The sequence below is a fragment of the Cervus elaphus genome, chromosome 28 (assembly GCF_910594005.1).
Source record: "Cervus elaphus chromosome 28, mCerEla1.1, whole genome shotgun sequence".
In the NCBI taxonomy this organism is placed as follows: Eukaryota; Metazoa; Chordata; class Mammalia; order Artiodactyla; family Cervidae; genus Cervus; species Cervus elaphus.
In genome coordinates this window covers 36,901,733-36,923,651 of record NC_057842.1, presented here as the reverse complement: position 1 = coordinate 36,923,651, position 21,919 = coordinate 36,901,733, and the positions used below count along the sequence as shown (strand labels likewise).

At 38.6% G+C, this 21,919-nt stretch overlaps 1 protein-coding gene across 1 annotated transcript in view; it reads right to left on the bottom strand.

The window, feature by feature from the left end:
* The window catches only part of FRK (fyn related Src family tyrosine kinase), a 97,714-nt gene that overhangs the window by 17,602 nt on the left and 58,193 nt on the right, over positions 1-21,919 (bottom strand). Inside the window, exons 2-3 of the mRNA XM_043890477.1 lie at positions 21,576-21,697; positions 225-388 (exon numbers count right to left, since the gene is read on the bottom strand). Coding sequence (XP_043746412.1) covers positions 225-388; positions 21,576-21,697 — 286 coding nt within the window. The remainder of the gene's footprint in view (positions 1-224; positions 389-21,575; positions 21,698-21,919) is intronic.

Here is a 21,919-nt window from a genome sequence, read left to right as displayed (position 1 = left end):
CACTTTACACTTTCATAAAAATATTAATAAGTGTGGGGTAGTATTGACTCATAGGCCATAGTTTGCCTATCCATGCCTTAGATATTCAATGACCTTTTTTTTTCCTGAGCTAACATATCATATGACAAAAAACTCCAAGGAAACAAAAAACTCCAAGGAAACAAAAAACTCTGAAGGAAAAAAGTAACTTCAAAATTAAGGAACACAGCTTGAAAGCAGTTCACCTTTAAGCATGGTTTTCCCAGCTTGACACACAGGCCATCACTTGTCTTGGTGTAGTGACTCACGAATTCATTCAGTGTTGAAAAGGTTCTTCTCCGGGTGAGGAAAAAGCCCCCTTCATCCAGTCGTCTGATTCTGTAGTGTTTCACAGCCCCTTCATCTAAAACTGGAACCCAGAATAAGTCCTTTTAATAAACTTGCCAAAGCAAAAGAGATTTGCTTACTTTGTGATGATAGTTCCATGCATGGAATAAAATTTCAACAAATTCTATTTATTTCTCAACTTTTCTTTCAGAAAAGGCTTCAGGAGGCTTACAAAAGCATATATAGCAGAATAAAAAGGAAAAAAGAATGGGAAAATCATATTTTAAAGGAAATATAAAAATAAAAGAGTATGGTTAGCACTAAAAAAAACCATGCTTTGAGGCTTAGTATACTTGTTTAAAACAAGCTATAAAAGTGACTGTATTATTCTAACAATGTAAAGAAGGAAATAGTTTCAGAAATCACAGTGTTCACAAGATAAAATCACAAAAGATATTTAAAAACAGTTCTTTCTGGTACAGAGACAAAGGATAATTTTCTCCCATTAAATTATATAACATGGACACTGAAATAAAAGTGCTCTCAGGAAACAAAATCTATGTATAGATATATAGATACAGATATAGAAAGGGAAGGAAGGAGAGACAGAGAAAAACATTATTCAGCCTAAAAAAAAAAAAAAAGGAGATCCTGTCATTTGCAACAATGAATGAAACTGGAGGCCACTGTGCTAAGTAAAATAAGACAGAGGAAGACAAACACTGCATAGTATCATTTATATGTGGAATTTTTTTAAAATGAACTTATAGAAATAGAGTGGACAGATGGCTGCGTGGGGGTGGCATGGGAGGAATAGGAATAGGGAGAAACTGATAAAAGGGCATAAAATTTCAGCTGTAAAATGAATAAGGTCTAAACATCTAGTATATAACATGGTGACAGTAGCTGATAACACTATATTATATAGTTGAAATTTGCTGAGAGTAATTGTCACGTGTTCTCACCAAAAAAAAAAAAAGAGAAATATATGAGGTGACGGATATTTTAATTAACTCGATGTAGGGACAGGGAATCCTTTCATGACGTATATGTATTTCAAATCATCATGTTGTACATTTAAATATCTTTTTGCCAATTAAACCTCAATAAAACTGAAAAAAATCATATCATCTGCATACATGAAAATATTTTACTTTCAGTTCTTTATATTAAATGCAGAGGGCAGGCAAATATTTAGTTCTTCCAAAAATAACACAAGGTTCTTAAATCATAATTTTTTTAAGTGTCTAGAACACATTCTTGTGCTCTCTGATCTGTCAAGTTACCATTCCCATTGACTATAACTCTTGAGGCAATGTTAATTGCCTTATATAATCATCACCAAATAGAGGGATTTTATTAGGATATAGAACGAAGCTCATACAGATTTCTGTATATGGATTAAAAAGTTAAAAAGAAAAATAAAGAGAGACATAAACAATATTAACCTCAATGTATTTCTCCACAAAGCAATAAAAAATATTAGAAGTAGGTAGCTACATTATAAATTATACCTGCAGTTTATATAAATGTTGGCCTGAAAATTCAAGTTTGCCATTTATCAAAAAGAATAGTACATAAATTGTAACTGAGATGTCTAGCAAAGCAATATGTCTCTAACTGGAAATGATGGGAAGCATCACCATTTTTTCCAATAAAAAAATTCTTTTTTAATCAAGATGGACCATATCTGGCTCCAAACTGAAATGGACTACATGGAAATTAAACTTAAGAATTATCTTCTAATGCATCACAAAAGGCCTAGTGACTTCTAAGCCAGAGACTAAAGTCAACAGTTGACTGAAGGGTCAAAATACTCGTGCTTTTCTCAACAAGGGATGCAAATCCCAATGATTGATATGGCTTTGGCAATTGCTATTGATTATAGAGAAAACCTAAGTAAATGTTTACCAACTATTTATAGATAAAAATTTAAATTCTCAACTGTAAAAAACAGTATTTTCTAACTGGTACATGACCAAAACATGGCAATGTCACCGAACCTCCATTTCTTCAACATCAAAATAAAAGAGCAGGCTTTAAAAATTTTCAAAATTTCCAAACGTTTCTACCTTAATGTTCCAACATTTCTAATAACTGTTGCTTTCTCTTTCTGAATTCTCATTTCTTTTTGTAGTCCTTTCAGAAAACTACAAATTGTGAAAACTACACATTACCAAAAGAAAAAGTCATTCTCACCTTGCAACCTTAAATACCCCTTGAATGGTTTCTCCATGAATTTTCTAAAAGCCAGATCTTCTTCGGGTCTCAATTTAAATTCTCAGAACCAGCCTCCTCCCATCACCCTGTTGCATGTACCCTTCCAGCTCCTTTCTCTCACATCACCCAGGTTAATTGTGATGGTGGATTTATCTCAGTAGAGGTGGCTCTGTGAATTACAGGGTCTCTGTGTCTTGAACTAATACCTACTCGGATCCTGACACAGAGTAACAACTAATAAATATTTGCTAGTTGAATGAGCGATGTCACTAACTTTTAGATTTGAAAAGAAATAGAAGCTTCTAAAATGTCTGCTGCAAAATTAAATAGCTAGCATTACTGATTCAACAGACATGAATTTGAACAAACTCCCAGAGATAGTGAAGGACAGGGAAGCCTGGCATGCTGCAGTCTGTGGGGTGGCAAAGAGCCGGACATGCCTTAGCCACTGAGCAACAACAGCAACAAATTTTACAAATATCAGTACTTTGAAGTCAAGACTTCCCCGGAATTTTATTTTTAAGTAGAGGAAAACAAACGTAACCCCAGCATATAAATACAATTAAAAGACAATCATTCATGTTTATATCTAATTTTTTAAGTTTTGCAATAACACAGGATGTGTACTTCATCTCTGATCAACATCACAGACTATATGTGTGTAGTTCATTCAAGTTTTCAGTCTAGGCAAGATTATAAGATATATATATACACACACACACATATATATTTTTTAAAATTAGATCACAGAAGCCACCTAAGGTAAATTCAATACACTGGGTTAGGATGAAAGCACTTTTAATGTTATATTCCTGAGTAATCAGATCCAAAATTCATGTTGTTTTCTTAAAGTGGTTTTAATTTGTTAGTAATGAGTCTACACTCATTACTAAATTGCCCATTCCTAATAAAGATTGAATTCAGACAATCTCAGAACCAAGGAAAAATGAGTTTTCTATTCCTGTTCTAGTTCACCGTGATCTTTATTATTGAACCAAACCTATTCTACATTCTACAGGCTATGAGTGAATGATAATGCTCGTGCCATTCTTATTGTGAATTACTGAGTTCAGACTAGTTAAAGTATTTTAGTAGTTTAACTGCAAAACATTCAAGGCTAGCTATACAATGGAATCATCCATCAACAAACTCAGGAGCAGCACAATTGAATGAATTGAGCTACTAGAAGGCCAGACATCCCAAGCTTGCATCTTGACTCACATTTATACTATTTGACCTAGGGGAAAATGTTTCACTTGTCAACTGATTAATCTACCAGAACATGTCCAAGAATTAGGATATATTGCAGCAATGCAGGTAAGCATGGATGTGGAGTACAATAAAGGCTTATTGAACATTGAAGAATTCAGCTATTTCTGCCCACAACCTTCTATAAGGATCATGACACTGGTCACCTGATTATTTGGCCACCTTCACAACCAAGGTAACTGATTGTGCAGAAATCCATGTGATATAGATGCAGTCTTATGATTTCAGTCCCATATGTCAGGCCCAAATGCATTTACAAGGAGTTGGTGGCAGTTATAAAAGCCCAATTTTCTCCTAATGGTGAGATCTTATTTTAGTCTCTGTTAGAAAAGGTGTTTGTTTACCACTGTACAAAGAAGTGAGATTTCATCAAAAAACACTTTCAAAGAGTTTTTTCCTCAATTTAACACATGACTAACTTATTCAGAACATATTAATTCTGATATTCCAAAATTAAGCTTTTAAAAGACAGAGCCTCCAGAAATTAACTTTAGAATGCAGTATAAACATTAAGTTAAAGGCTGTGTCTGTGAGACATGAAGACAACTTATTAGGCTTAGTGAAAAATATCAGTATAATGAGCAGTTTGGCATTTTACAGATAAACAAATGGTTGAATGAGCAGATTTTCATTTTTTAGCTGGTCTTCTTGCATCATCTGGGCATAGCCTTATTCCTACTGACTAATAATAATCTGCTCTCATACTGAGTAAAACAATGTGACTTAGATGATTGAGCAAATGATTGAAAATCAAGAACTCACTGCTCTAATCTTATTCTGCCAGTGATTTGTTCTTTGACCTTCGGCAAAGAATTTCATTTCAGTTTCCTTATCTAGAAAATGAAAATAATGATCTTATCTATATACTCCCACAGGGGTAGTTTGAGTGTCATTATTCACAAAGGATGATAGATATTTCTAAATGTCCAATGTGTGAGTACTATATTAGAATATCAGTACTATCAAATAGCATTGTCAACAAAAGAGAACCACTTCCAAAGTAAAATTTTCCACTCTTTGCACAATAATGACTACATAACACAGTGGCTACCAAACGTATTATGTAAAGAAACTGCTATAAATTCTGTGTGAGAGAACTCCTTCACATGTAAACCCCTGTTTAGTTGGTTTCTCTTTAGTAGGTTGGTTTTTACTTTTCAAAACTATTACGCTCATGATAACACCTACTATGCCATTGCTTCAGAAATTATGTCAAGATAGTTCTACACCAGTAAGTAAATAATATTTGAGTCATTATACTGTAGCCCCCATTAAAACAGAAGTGAAAGTAATGAAAGTGAAAGTCACTCAGTCGTGTCCGACTCTTTGTGACCCCATGGACTGTATAGTCCATGGAATTCTCCAGGCCAGAGTACTGGAGTGGGTAGCCTTTCCCTTCTCCAGGGGATCTTCCCAACCCAGGGATTGAACCCAGGTCTCCCGCATTGCAGGCGGGAGATTCTTTACCAGCTGAGCCACAAGGGAAGCCCAAGAATACTGGAGTGGTAGCCTATCCCTTCCCCCCCAGATCTTCCTGACCCAGGAATCAAACTGGGATCTCCTACATCGCAGGCAGATTCTTTACCAACTAAGCTATCAAGGAAGCTCCCATTAAAACAGAATCCAAAACAAACATCCATTTTGCACTGTTTTGTTCTACAGCAAACAGAGTAGAATTCCAGTACAAGTAGTTTTGAAAGAACAAAGTATTGATACAGCTATCTCAAAATATTAAAGTGGCATCATGCAGAAGACGTGTTCTTTTTTGGTGGGAAAAAAAAAATCCACCAAAACCAAAGAGAACAAACAGATTTGACTCTTTTCATGCATAAAACTCAACTACTGGGTTGGTCCCCAAGGTCACCTGCCTCCCTGCAAGGCATACTCAGTGAGCTATGAACATCAGTCAGTAAGTCTGACTACTAAACTGCTAGGTTAAGTGAAGACTCTTTAAGAGAATATCTATATTAGGTGACTCAAACAATTTACTAAAAAAAGCTATTTGAAGGGTGGGGCATGGGAGGGAGGTTCAAGAGGGAGGGGACATATGTATACTTATGGTTGAGTCACATTGTAACAATGTAACAGAAACCAAAACAACATTGTAAACCAATTATACTCCAGTTAATAATTTTTTGAGGGAGGTGGGAGGTGGGGTTCAGGATGGGGAACACATGTAAATCATGGCTGATTCATATCAATGTACGGCAAAAACCACTACAGTATTGTAAATTAATTAGCCTCCAACTAATATAAATAAATGAAAAAAAAAAAAGAATTTTTTGAGAAAAGCTATTTGAGGATACATCTGATAGCTCTTGTGTCCTGAGATCTTCCAGCATTGTTACTGGTCCAGGAAACCCGTTGATGTGCTTTTTAGTCAAAGACAATATAAACAATTATACTTACAGGCAAAAATCAACTGCCTTTTCCATATTATATAGCATAGAAATCCATGAGCCTGAACCACATCTCTGTCCAAATACTTAGAATATTTTTGAGAAAACCACTGGTCTTATACTCAAGACCTTTATGGTCTAATTCTTTATAAAGGCAGGCCAATCCCCTGTCAAAGCTGGCTCTTAAATTTTCAGAACAAAATATCAATTTTATTGTTTATACCTATGATATCATATGAAGATGAGCATCACTTTCATTAATACATAATTATAGCAATCAATATTTTGTCATAATTTAATTTAAAAACATCTACCACCATTTTACATGAAAAGAGCATTTGCAGCCTCTGATATTGCACAGAGCTAGACATGATGCTGATGCTGAAGCTGAAACTCCAATACTTAGGCCACCTGATGCAAAGAAATGACTCATTGGAAAAGACCCTGATGCTAGGAAGATTGAAGGTGGGAGGAGAAGGGGATGACAGAGGATGAGATGGTTGGATGGCATCACCAACTCGATGGACATGAGTTTGAGTAAGCTCCATTGGTGATGGACAGGCATGCTGCAGTCCATGGGGTCGCAAAGAGTCAGACATGACTGAGCGACTGAACTGAACTGAACTGATATTGCACAGAAAGTCTCTGAGAAACAATTTGACTCTTTATTCCTCTCAGGACTCTAACTTCTCACTTAGTATTACATCGGCAATAAATCACCAGGAATTTACATTCATGGATTATATTATCTCAGTTTCCTACAGAAAATTTTTCACTAGGTTAAGATTTAATGTGACATGAAAGCCAGTGCTTCTACTTTTCAAAACTTACCCTAAGGAAATAATTCAAGTATTTACATGTATTTATTTAGTTCTATCTCTGCTTTGTTCCATAAAGCTCCAAAAGCTTGCATAAATCATCAAAATAGAATAAAATTTAAGGGAAGTGGATGAAGGAAATAGGACAAAAAAGAAAGAAAAGGATGATGACTCCAGAAACAAGGCTGGTATACTGTATGTTAGGTATTCTTTAGATTTCCATTCCATTCATGTTTGCTAGATATGCACCAAAGATTTGGCTCTCTGCATTTTTGACAGCTCACAGCCGTGAAGGAAAATCATTCAGTTACCTGATTCCCTGAAGAAAATATTAATAAATTCTTATTCAAAAAAACACATGATTTCTGATACTGAAATGAGAGAAATTTCTCGCATGAGTCCTCATAAAGAAAAACACAGAAAATGTAATAAGCAATATCACCATCAACATTCTTAAGAGTAAATACATCAACACATTGCAAAGGGCTGGTTATTAGACTGTCCACTAAGGTGAGCCAATTTCCACCTTGAAATTCAATGAAAGCATTGTATGGGAAACTAGACACTGTCCATCATCCAAAACAGGGAAAGCAATAAGTATAAGGATATTTATGCAACATTTTTATAGCATGAAATGACTGGTAAATTGCAGCAAATCTTAAAATTGAGAATTAAAGATAAAATCATAAAAATTATGTAGTAACAAGAAAAACATATAATGTGTTCAGTGTAATAAGTGGGGTAAAAAATTAAGAGTATAATTGCAAACATGAGGATACATTTGGCTGCTGCTATTTCCTGGGGTCCTTTCCTGCTGAAGAAACCCAGCTGAGGTTCCTTGTGAAAACCGTAATTGCATGAGGGCTAAGATGATTTAATTTGCCAACAGAATAATAGTTGTGCTAGACTGGCAGATTTGTGAATATTTAACTCATTCTGTTTTTTCAAACCAACTGTAATAAAAGTATAGTGAATTTAAAATAAAAGCATATACATAATGCTTCCCACTTTATAGAGAGGCAACATAATTAACCACCTGAGACAATGTCCACACATATTATTCAAGACTGTCTATTAAGATACTTGATATTCTTTATATAAAGACCTCTATGAACTCATTTCTCTTTGAACTTGACACTTAAAATCATAATGCATCTCTTCTCACATAACCCAGTGAGAAGCACAATATGGTTCCATTTCTGCCTTAACTGCAAGAGAACCCCAAGCTAAAGTGATTTCTAAATTGTGATAATTATCTCCCATTAGAGGCTCAGCAAGATCTATTTCTCTGTTTTTTTCATTGATTTGTCTTTTTTAATGTTTAGCTGTATTTTATGTTTTTTTTAATGTTTGCTTATTTTTTTATGTTTAGCTCTGTTTCAGCAACGTAAGCCAACTTGAAAGCTTTTGTAGAAGAAAACACATTCACAAATGAAATGATATATAATCAAATAAAATGGCATATCTGCCAAACATAAGAAAGAATCTCTAATTAAATGAATTGCCCAACACTGGAACAGGCTGGTTCTCTGGGGTTTCTGGGAGGTTTAATGCTCCACTTAGAAAGTTAAAATTATAAGGGATTTCTTGGAAAAAGCAATATTAGTTTAGACAGTTTTTGCAAATTCTACTAGTCTATTAAAAAAAAGGAAAACATGATATGTGGATGGCAAGAAACTTTACATATGACTGAGTCTAAATCCCTCTTTTACTATGAACCTAGAGTTTCAAAATAAACTGCTAGTAGTTTGCGGGGCTGGAATCCAAGTCTAGTTATCTAGGGTGTCTTATTAATGACAGTAGAAATAGCAGAAAACTTTTAAGAATTTATTTCCTGTTTCCTGTTTTGTTTCTCATTTTTTCAAGAAATAATTGACTGACTTCCTAGGAGAACGTTTGAGGACTTTTAGAATACCACCTTTATCTTCCCTATCAAACTCACCCCAAACTCTCAGGAAGCCTTCTCAGTGATGGAGAACTCAAGCCCTGAATCCCTCTTCTCCTTCTTTGCACCCCAGCTCAGTAAGTAGCAGACACGTTAAACAGAATGAACACGAAAGTCATGGAGAAATGTAACGAAAGGCAATTGAAATACTTCGAAATGAAGTTTTACCTCCTTGGGAAAATACAAAGGACCAGCTCATGTATTAACTAATCGATTTTCATAGCAGAATACTGCCTCCTTCCATTTTTCATTGTTTTCACATACGCGAGACAACTTTTGGTCATTTGCTCATTATGTTCCTGCTGTTTATTTCAGACAAGTATTAGGTGAAGTGTACACAAGTCTGTTTAGATTTGGCTTCATTTGTCATAGCTGGTGGCAAACACAGCTCTGGTCATGTTCAAGTAAACATGTCACATAAAGACCAACCATCTCCGAGTCCTAGGCTGCTTTTGGAAGGCTGGCCAACCATCTTCCTAATGCCTCTTACTAGTTCAGGTGTGAATCAGGTGAACAACCATGGATACTCAGCATGATTCACCACTATCCCCAGAAAAAGAGTCCAAAGTACATGTTTCAATGCAAGGGGGGTCAACGCCTCCATCTTCCTGTGCAAAAGGTAGTACTCTTTACGCACAAACATAAAACCGATTGTGTTTTTATTGAGCACCCGCCTTAAGCAAGCACTGTGCTAAGTGCCTTTCTATGTCATATTTTATTTAATTCTCATACCAACCCTAAGGGATGTGGATATTTCTTCACTGTTTTACAGAGGAGAAAACAAAGTAGAGGGAGATTAAGTAAATTTCCCCTGGATACAAAGCAGGTAAATATTCATTCTATGAGTCGAAACCAGGCAACAAAATGCTGAATCCCACACCACACGCTCAATCCCTCCACCAACTGTCTCCTTCTATTGCCAAACAGCAAGTATTTTTAGGCTACTCTCACAAGTCACTGCTCACAGCTCTGGGAGCAAGTAGGCTTATGGGTACTATTTAATCCTGAGATGAGGATAATGCTACAGAGAAGGTCTATTTCTGCAACTGACACCTTTTTAAGGGAGACGTAGGTTGAACATTCTTCCATCTAATGCTGTGATTCCACTTTTCTTATTCTTACTAGTTCTGAGTCTTCTCCACCTACATCTTCTCCTTCTATATTGGTTCTGACCTGGACCACCACCTCAGCTTTCACAACCGTCCTTGGTAACATTGCAGACACACGGCTTCAGCTGAGTATACTAAATGTTACGATGACTCCCCAGTCTCTCTCCCCAATGCACCTTCCAGACCCCTACAGGCACCTCAGATGTACCAAGTCACAACTTTAATTCCCATGGTCGTATTCCCCAGTTTCCTCCCCACTTGAATATTCTCTCTCAGCGAATGGCATTGCCATCCTGAAACCCAGACAGCAAAGCTAGAGATTCAGGAGTCACCCCTGATTCCTCTGCCTTCCTGATTTCTCATCTCCAACTGAGCATTATATCCTATCAACTTGTACTCCCCATCACCATCACCCGACAGCATATCCCCTCAGTTTCTTTCTTCTGGACCACTGCTTTCCCTGTCTCCAACATCTCTGTCCATTTTCCACAGTCACCAGAGTCACCTTCTAAAACCCAGATCTGAATTTATGATTCTCCTTTTTAAAGCTCTTCAAGTGTGCCCCATTGCCTGATGGTCATACACCTTAACAGAATTCTCTCTTGCATCCTACCCTCACGGTTTCAACACTTATCGGTAGTTTCTGGAAGGCACCATGATGCTTCCTGTTTCTGTGCACTTGCACGAACTGTTTACTCCAACTAGAATGTTGTTCTATTTACCTATTAGAGACAAGTTCATTTCTCAAGGTCCAGCTCAGGCTCTTCTCCTCGATGAAGCCTCCAGACCTGGGCAAGCAGAGTGACTCACTTGGTCCTTCATAGCCCACTGTTAATAGACTTCTGCTATTGAACCCATTCCACAGTGTTGCTCCTGGGTATTTACACTGGACCTCTCCTACTGGCTTCTGAGCCCTTTGATCGCATTTAACTGGAGGTGCGAATGGTAAAGAACTCGCCTGGCAGTGCAGGAGATGTAAGAGATGTGGGTTCAAGCCCTGGGTCAGGATGATCCCCTAGAGAAGGAAATGGCAACCCACTTCAGTATTCTTGCCTGGAGAATTCCACGGAAGAGGAGCCTGGTGGGCTATCTTCCATAGAGTCGCAAAGAGTTAAATATGACTAAGCGACTGACCATGCATACATACACACAATTATGTGAGACATGAGGCCAGTGAACCAATCACTCTTTCTTGGCTTCTATTAGGTGCAGCATCCTTCCCCATCCCATTGACTTAGGGTGTGGGTGTGTGACTTGCTATGGAGTGGGGGCAAACAACATATGGCACATCCTAGCAGAAGCAGTAAAGAGTCTGAATAGTAGGTCTCCTCCCCCCTTGCCCCTTCAATCTTCTGCTCTCCACCAGGAGAATGCCATACCTGGGACAGTGGCTACTCCTTTGACCTAAGTCCCAGAACGAAATCTATATGGAAATGAACCTAGGCTTTCTATCTGGGACAGAATCTAACCGAGCGTGACCAAGCAACATGTCACATGAGTAAACCACTGAGATTCAGGAGCAAAAGCTGATTGATACAGGACATTTTAAAGAAAGCAATGTGACTTCTGAACGAGATTTAAAAGCTGCCAAAAGATCTGATTTTGGAACTAGCTATGCTCAGATCTAGTTAGGTTACCTTTGATGAGCAACTTACTCTGTCTTGTCTCCAATTCCATCAATTACAAAGAAAGTGTCTTAAAAGTCCTTTCCATTTCAGATTCTCTAATGTCTACCATTCTAACAAGGAAATAAATATAGCCATCATAACATTCGAATGAGGTAGAGAAAAATTATGACTGCTACTTTCCAAAAGAGAAAACTGGGACACAAGCTTCAACATTTAAATAAAACCTGAAAATTCTGAAGACTCGTCGTTATGACAAAGTCACCTGCAGGGAAAGACAGTGGGCTGCGTGTGGAGTAAAGTGCCTAACGCTTAGGATTCTGCCTTGTCTACTGGGCAGCCCTCCCACCCAACAGCAGCTCCATTAAAGTATCCAACCCTCATTTCTTGCAATCTAAATTACCAAAACAAACACAACAAAGTGCAGGTTACACCACAAATTTCAAAGAGGAAAGAACAAAGCTAATGTCTTCTTCCTGCCATCCCAGACAGCAATGATCATATTGTTAGTTTCAGAGTCCCATCATTAAGCCATGACACTAAGCTAGGATCATGGGACAAGCTCTCCAAAGGCTTGGGTTTGAATTTTAATGAAAATAACATGTATCTACGTTGCCACCTTAGTGCCAGGCAGTGTTCTAAGCACTTTTCATGCATTAACCCATCTAATCCAAACATTAACCCCAGGAGGCAGATACTATATTTAATCTCCATTTTACTAAGAGGACTTCCCTGGTGGCTTACAGTAGAGTCTGCCTGCAAGGCCAGGGACCCGGGTTCGATCCCTGGGTCAGAAAGATCCCCCTGAGAAGGAAATGGCAACCCACTCCAGTATTCTTGCCTGGAGAATCCCATGGACAGAGGAGCCTGGCAGGTTACAGTCCATGGTGTCGCAAAGAGTTGGACATGACTGAGCAACTTTTTCTTGCTTGCTTCCTAAAGAGGCGCCTGAGGCACAAAGAAGCTAAGTGATTTGCCCAAAGCCACATTGCTCCTAAGAGAAAAAAGCCAAACCCATGCAACCAGGCTGCTGAGTTTCTTTCTGTTGATGGGAGAATCCAACTATCACTCTGATGACCTCATCTTCCCAACCTAGATAATCTCAGAATAAAATTCTGCTTCCATATTTCTCTCAAATTTCCAATGTAAGAAAGTAATCCTCATTTCTACTCCAATCCGTCATTATTCAATATAGAAATTCAAAATATTTTCCCTGATTTCAACTATTTGCTTAGTCTTGTAAAAACCAGAGTTAACACAACAAATAAGTAGATACCTTTCCTATAAAAGTGTGTCTTTTCTATTTAGTTGGCATTTCCCCTCCACTACCAACTAGAAGATACACTTCATGAGGGCAGGGACTGTCTTGTTTACCATTGTAGCCCAGCCTTCTGAATACCAACTGCATATAGTAGGCATTAAATAAGTATTTGATGAGTGAATGAATAAATCACAAGTTCTTTAAGGCTTGAATCATCATTTTGTTCAGGATTATACACATAAAAGATATAAAGAAAATGATGCTTACTAAAATTATATGAAAATAGAAATATAAGTTTTGCTTCTTTCCATTTATATTTTTTCCTCCATATTTTACTTCTGGCAAAAGATTTTTTAAAGTTTCTGCAGGTGAAAAGGAGATAGCTATGAAAGAGGATTTAAGGAAGGTTCCTGCCCCACTGAAACAAATAGGAAAATAAATTTAGTCTCTGCCATGGCTAGGCTTTTAAGACAACAGAATACTTTCTTAATTTGTAGTTCCCGTGCCAAAGCATCTAATAACCTGATGCAAAGCACGTTTCTAAGATGCATTAGAAATGATTTCATGATTGATGCAATGCTGACAAATAGTTATAAAGTAGCTAATATACATGTATCAGTTGAAATACATAGTTTAAAAATTAGAGCTACTCATTTATTAAATTGGATTGTGTCTATTTCACTTACTTTGTATATCATGAACACGTCTTATGTAATATCAGGACACGGAAAATAGATAACTTGAATCATTAAGAAAATACAAAGCTTGGTCAATTTTTTGAAATTAATAAAATTATTGCCAGCAGGATGTGATTTTATTTATAGCACAAGTTGATAGAGATATTTTAAAATTAGAAACTTCTTTTAAACTAAAAATCAGATATCCTTCCTTTAAATTAATGAGTCGTGGAAACAGAAAATCTAAACTAAAAAACCTCATGTATTGTTTCCATAACGGCATGATATTTCTTGACATGCCACTAGAGGGAGCACATGCTTGACTAAAAGCCCTCCTTGGCTGCAGTTGCGAAGAGGGAAGACCAGAAAGTAGAAGTCAGCGTGGTGTTTTGGTTTTAAAATAAAGGTACACATATAGCATTCAGCATTGTAGACCACTTCCATGTTTGTGTAAACACCATGTGAAATATTCTCATTAGGCTTAATTTTAGTGTTTTTTTTTTTTTTTCAATAACACGTTTTCGCCACTTGGACACTTTATTTAAGAATTAGGTAACCTTGGGGAAAAAAAAAAAAAAAAGAATTAGGTAACCTTGAAATATAGGAGAAGGCAATGGCACCCCACTCCAGTACTCTTGCCTGGAAAATCCCATGGACGGAGGAGCCTGGTGGGCTGCAGTCCATGGGGTCGCTAAGAGTCAGACACGACTGAGCGACTTCACTTTCTCTTTTTACTTGCATGCATTGGAGAAGGAAATGGCAACCCACTCAAGTGTTCTTGCCTGGAGAATCCCAGGGACGGCGGAGCCTGGTGGGCTGCCGTCTAAGGGGTCGCACAGAGTCGGACACGACTGAAGTGACTTAGCAGCAGTAGTAGCAGCAACCTTGAAATATAAACATTTATTTAGTTATTATTTCCGTGAAATATAAACTAAACTTTCTCAAGGCCGGTGGTAAGGAGGAGGAATTGGAAGGCCTGTGAGTTTCTGACTTTCATTTCCAAAGTCAAGATATCTTAGTTTCCTGTTCAATCAAAAACTCAGCACCATGTCTCAAATAGTCTTCCTTATCTATGCCTCCTTTTGTATTCCCCTGCTCAAATCTTCGCTTAATCCTTCCCCTTTTTCCCCAGTTTGAGATCATCAAGTTCATATATTATCAAAGCCCAAGATCCAGAGAGAATTGGTTTGACGCCTCAGGTGTGTCAATGTCCTACTATCCAAAAATATAATCCGTATTGAATTTGGGTGCCTAGAGAAAAAAGTTTTTTGCCTGTGTATCTGTGTGTGTGTGCGCGCGCATGTGTGTGTGTGTACAGACATAAACACAGATATATGTACTACATAATAAAATGTTAATTTAACTTTATAGAGTAAAACATCTGAAACATAATTTATCAGTAGTAATGTTAAGAAAAGGGAGGCATAATATGATTACTTACCAAAAAACACCACTTGCTATTATGGGCAATGATATTTGCAATTAAGTTGAACAAAACTAAATTATGACTTTAATTAAAAGGCATTTTCTAAGATAGCACCGATGTTTAAAATTTAATACATTTTATATGAGATACTGGAGTTGTTAACATAGAATTTTCTTTCTGCACTGTGTGCACTTTTAAAAAGCAAAACATCTCTAACCAATATCAAAATGCTGCCAGAATCCACAGACATTTCATTGCATAATAAATTGAAGGAGCACTTTTTTCCCAACCAATTATTACTTGCCCTTCCTTGGGATATACTATTGTATTTACATCCATGGCTAACAGTAATAGAATTCCTGACATTCTCTTGTGGCCACTATGTCCACATTAATTTTAAATGAAAAATAAATGGAGGCTGGGGGACTGATAATGAAACACACAGCCTTTTGCCATTGGTCAGCATCGGATTAGAATGAGTCAGCAGGTCTTAGAAAGTTTGGGAACAATAGTGGGATCTCAGCAGTTAGTGAAAAGTGAGTTTGGGTCTGAATTCTGGGCCAGGCAGAGAGATACAGGGCCACAATGCCAATGACATCCTTCTCCAATTCTGTCTTCCCTACAAGCCTTATTATCTGGAAACAACTAATTTGTTAAGGTGAGAAGCTGTCTTTCTAAAATAAGTCTGAAACACAGCAAATAGGATTATTTGTGATCTTACATGGTCCAGACTTGAGAGGTTTAAGAAAGCGACAATGGCCTTGCTTATCTTTGCTGCTGGTAGATGACAGGGTAAAGACGTGAGCGTTTGAGCATCTACCGTCTTCACAAACTGTACTGGCAACTATGGAGACAGAGAAGAAGCGTGAAACAGAAGCAATAAACGTATGTTGCTTCAGCTCAAGGAGTGTATAACCTAGTTTGAAAAGCACATTTTTACCTACAGTGAAAGAGTAATTCATAAATTTAAATGAATCTTTGAATATGTAAGTTCAGCATGAAGGATACACACAAGGTCAACATTCTTCCCTAACGAAGCTGCTGTTGTTCCATTATTTTTTTAATTCCCTTCAGAATGAATTTATAAGGCATGCAGAAATATTTACCAAGTTATAAGCTCATGGTATCACTCAGGTTAATCAGCCATATGATTCAGAAAATTTTTCCAGTGATTCTGGCCACTCCCAAGTATCAAAACTGCCCTTAATGAACATAATAATTGCCCCAGATATGGCCTTTCACATAAAGTGATATCCTTTCTGTAAAGGCAGTTCTGCTATTTGTGAGATACTTTGGTTCTAGAAATTCTAGTATATTTATTTTAAAAATTAAATTATGTTGCTGCAGAGACCAACCTTATATTCTCAAGAGTAGGTAGCAGGCTTCAAAGCAATCACAAAGTACTATTGTAAAAGTGCTGCACTTTCCATGGGACCTACATGTTCAATGTAATGGAGATGTATCACAGTGAGTTCTCAGCTCAGCAGACACAAGTTTAAAAAGAGATATGTCCCCTGCAATTGCTTCAAACCCCTCTAAACTTATTTCCTTTGGTTCCCTCTTCTTTCTACTCTAAGTATTTCTTCTCATGGACTTCATCATGGCTCAGGTGACTAGTTTCCCCCAATCACAGTTACCCTAGATTATGCATTCTCCCTTATTTTACCTCATTTCTGATCAGCCACCAATTCCTGTTGGCTTTATCTTTTAAATATTTCTCACCTCCATGCCCTATCCTCTATTTGCTAAACCTCTGCCCTGACTCAAGCCATCACTGATAGAGATAAACAAGACTCTCTAGCAAAAAGCTCCAGGAGCTATTTCTAAACTGCACGATACCGGGCCCACTGGGCCTGTCCCCCCACTGCCCTCTTTGAGCAGTAAGAAGCACTGCACCTGAATTCTACTTCTGACAGGTCCTATGGTTTTCTTTTCCACAAAAGAGGAGCTACAATTTCCCACGGTGCCAAAGCCCAGAGGAGCTGGGCTTTCCAAACCACCCTGCAAATAGCTGATATCCAAAATCAGGCTAAGAGGTGTGTGCAAGTTTCCTGATGAGAGGGACTGGCTGTGGGGAAAACTGGGTCTTGCTCTAGTGGGCAGGGTCATGCTCAGTAAACCATTAATCCAATTTGCTGATGGGTGGGCCTGTGCTCCCTCCCCGTTAGTTGTTTGGCTTGAGGCGACCCATTCCTGGAAAGGCAAACCAGTCCTGGGGTCCGCAGGCTCCACCGCAGAGCTAAAGAGGACCTCCAAGAGGACTTCTGCCAGCACAGACCTCCCAGGTCTGCTGCTGCTGCCGGTGCCCCGTCTGCAGCGACCACTACCGACCCACTCCTCCGGAGGAGCCCCTCACACGCTCAGAGGCAGGCCTGGCTCAGTCTCCTGTGGGGTCACGGCTCCTTCCCCTGGCTCCTGGTATGCACAAGGTTTTGTCTGTGCCCTCCAAGAGTCTCTGTTTCCCCACGTCGCGTGGAAGTTCTGTAATCAAATCCCACTGTCCTTCAAAGTCAGATTCCCTGGAGAGTCCCAGTCCCTTTGCCAGATCCTCAGGCTGGGAAGTCTGATGTGGGACCTAGAACATTTGCAACAGCGTGAGAAATTCTTTGGTATTATTGTTCTTCCCATTTGTGGGTCGCCCACCCGGTGGGTGATTTTAATGTGGCTCTGCCCTCCTACCATCTCATTGCTGCTTCTCCTATGTCCTTGGACATGGAGTATGTTTTTTGGTGAATTCCAGTGTCCTTCTGTTGATGGATGTTGCAGCTAGTTGCAGTTTTGGTGTGCTCACAGGAGAAGATGAGTGAAAAAGCTGGCTTAAAACTCAACATTTAAAAAAACTAGGATCATGGCACCCAGTCCCATCACTTCATAGCAAATTGATGGGGGAAAAGTGGAAACAGTGACAGATTTTATTTTCTTGGGCTCCAAAATCACTGCAGATGGTGACTGCAACCGTGAAATTAAAAGACACTTGCTCCTTGGAAGAAAATCTATGAAAAACCTAGACAGCGTATTAAAGACCAGAGATACCACTAAAAAAGGCTGAGCACTGAAGAATTGTTGCTTGTCAAACTGTGGTGCTGGAGAAGACTCTTGAGAGTCCTTTGGACAGCAAGGAGATCAATCCAGTCAGTCCTAAAGGAAATCAACCCTGAATATCCATTGGAAGGACTTATTCTAAAGCTGAGACTTCAATACTTTGGCCACTTAATGCAAAGAACAGACTTATTGGAAGAAACCCTGATGCTGGGAAAGACTGAAGGCAGGAGAAGAAGGGGACAACAGAGGATGAGATGGTTGGATAGTATCACCAGCTCACTGGACATGAGTTTGAGCAAACTCTGGGAGTGAAGGACAGGGAATCCTGGCGTGCTGCAATCCATGGGGTCACAAAGAGTCAGACATGGCTTAGCGACTGAACAAGAACAACAAACTCAGGCTGCTCTCGAGGGCGCTAAGGCCACTTCTGCACTTGCGCCATAAAAAAAGGAGAGTAACAGAGGGGCCGTGCGGCTTCTGGAGACAAGCAAAGCCTTAGTGCGGCTGGCTAACCGTAGGTTCCCAGGCCCTACTCCTTGGAACACTGACTGACTCTGCTATCTCACATCTGTGATTGCAGAGAGCAGTGATGATGCTTCTGTTTACGGGTCATTTCTCCCCAGAGTGAGTGAAGTCGCTCAGTCATGTCTGACTTTTTGCTACCCCATGAACTGTAACCCACCAGGCTTCTCTGTCCATGGGATTTTCCAGGCAAGAATACTAGAGTGGGTTGCCATTTCCTTCTCCAGGGGATCTTCCCAATCCAGGGATTGAACCCCGGTCTCCTGCACTGCAGGCAGACTCTTTACCATCTGTGCCACTAGGGAAGACCTTCTCCCCAGACCATTACCTATAAATTGTTCACCCGTTCTGTTTTCCACACTGCCACCACCGTTTAGCCCAAGGCACTTTCTACCTAACACATCCTTCTCTATTTGAACCTAGAGAAAAAGGTCTGTATTTCTCAGGCTGGTATACAAGGCCCTGAACAGTTTAGCTCCAACTTTTCAGGCTCATTTTTGGCCATTCCTGCTCTCCTCCCTCACTGCTTTACACACACACACACACACACCCCTGCACTATCCTTCCCCCTTCTCACCCTCCATTCCACATAACACCAGATACATCACAACTCCGCCCATTGTCCTTGCCAGAAATAATCACTGTCACTCTGCTACCTTGTGATGCAAACTGAACACAAATGTGGCCTCTGTGAATCCTTCCTAATGCCCTCTCCTAGACTTGGCCCCTGCCCCCTCTCATCTCACAACGAGACAGCCATGTTATAACCCTCCTGAGACAGTGCCCTGCTCTCCTTGATGCCCTCGATTTAACAAAGGCCTGGCACAGAGTAGGCACTCAAAGGTTTGCTCCAGAAATAGACAGCATAAAAAAATGATATCAGCTATTAGATGCATCAACCTGAATACTAGTGATGAGCCTTTTCACCTCATGCCCTCAGGGTGGTCATTTTTTCATTATCTTCAGTCTAGTATCATCTGCTCTTGAAAGGGTTTCACTGAGGATGAATCTGGATCTCCCTCTCCTTCTCTAGAGATTTTCCCATGCAGAGTTACCTAAAGTAAAATCATTATGTGCAATGCCGTGTTTTCTCTGAAAAACTCACCTGAAAGTCATTTTTTAGCCCTCAAGGTGTATTTTTCTGAAAGTGTACCTTAAACAATAATATAAATGCTTATGGGACACCAAATCAAATTAATATTAATAGCAATAACAATAATCATTTCCTTTAAAGTAACTGATTGAAGTCAAGAAATAGCCGAACCAGTTGACATGTAGTCAGAATTTTATATTTTTCATCAGAAAAACAATTCTCTACCAATGACAAATAACAGTAAGGCCACTAAAACTACCTGTCATGCATCTAATGAAGACAGATTCTCCGGCTACCACATATAATATGTAATATCCAAAAGCACTGCTCTAATTCACAGCTAATTAGTGTCACGCCATTATGAGAGGTGTCACGGCCCTAACTCTCTCCCCAGATCAACGCAGACCTCACAAGAGATGACAGGCTTGCAAGGATCACAACAAGCCAATTAGCACCCACCCCAACCTTGGGCGGCTGCTTCTCAGCGACTGCCCCAGCATCAATAAATCACGCGTCCTCATGAAGCTCTTCTCTGACAGCTAGGAACCATTGCCGCCGGAGGAATAACGACAATACTTCAAAGGAAAACTCATGTGGGAAAGACAGAGATAGAAAAGGGATATTATTTGCCTTCTTTTAGTGCACAACCATCAGCAAAATTGAAGCCCATCAATTCAGGCTGATTAGCAGACAACTGCACTAAGAAATAAATTCATGACTGATATACCTGAAGATCGTTAGTGGTAATCAAAGTCAGCAATTGGCTTGTTCGTTCATTTGTTTGTTTGAATGTAGATATATCAAAGACCCGTTTTCCCCATTTTTCTCCTGTATCACCCTCCTTCTGGCTAATGAGAAAATTTCCCTTTCAGCAGAACATAAAGGTCTACATTTACTTGCCCCCCAGTGAATACACAGCAATCAGATAATTTGTTTGCAAGACTCTAAATGGTTTGACTTCATTGAAAAGGAATCTATAATGATATGCTGGTCTCCAAGTAGAGCCTACAAAGCTTTCTAAATCCATAGGCAAGCGCTAGAGTATTCTCAGCACATAAGAGCCAATATCCTTGTAATTTTATTCTAAGCCTATAAAGCTGTTTTGTTCTATAATATTCTACTTAGAAAGTGTTCAGAACAGTCACTGTAGCCTGGGAATTATTTAAAGATATGACTCAAGTAATCCTACTTTTCCTGTGTTTTCCTCATGGGAATATTCTTCTTCTATATTTTTAATGCTAGGATCTAAAACTTTGAATCTAGCTTTTGACTGATGACTACCTAATATATAAGCACCTGTAATGCTTAAAGATAACTCTGAGGTTCCCTATGCTTCTTGTCTTTTAGGATATTATAAAGTAAACACATACTTGACACTTAGCCAGAAAACTATATTTGACCAAATGTTACATGTCATGGGTTAATTAAATGCATTGGCATTCAGAATTTCAATTCATTTTCTATTTACCAGGCAAATACAAATGAAATGTTAAAAAAAAAAAAAAAGGTATTATGACAAGATCAATTCTGACAAGCTTAGACTCTGCTTCTTGCTTATCATTTCTCTAGAAGGATAGGCTAGTAGATTATGCAAAAGTGCAAAAACACAGGCAGATCCATATAGTTTTCATTTCATACTTAGAGAGTATGTATTTGAAACTATTTATAGATACTACTAACCATAGATAGAAAAATTTTTTTTGCTAATTTTTATATTACTTGAGTGGATCAGTACATTTATTGTTGGTACTATTCTGAAGATAAAGAAGGCAAACTTAAAATGAACACGTCCATGTTCACACAGAAGGACATGACTACAGACTCTCAAATCCATACTTAAATCACACAAAACAATTCCCATACCTGAAAGGGCGAAATCGCCTTTCTGACTTTCACTTTCTCTGATTAGAAAAGCTCCTGTCTGATTTTCTGAATATAATAGTTGTTTTTCAGCATCTGTTCTCTTGATTGCTCCAAAGAACCACCTAAAAAGAGAGAGAGAGATAAACTTTAATTAGCCAATCAACATTCATTTTTTTTAAGGAGGAAGAAGTTTGGCAAGAAAGTATTTCCATATCATAGAGGCTTGATACTCTTCAGTGAAACTATAACAGGTATAAAGAGTAGTTGTCGATACTTGACATGATTCTTCTGGATGTCTTCAATCCTCATCAGGAGTCTTTGATACATTACAAAATAGGAATTTG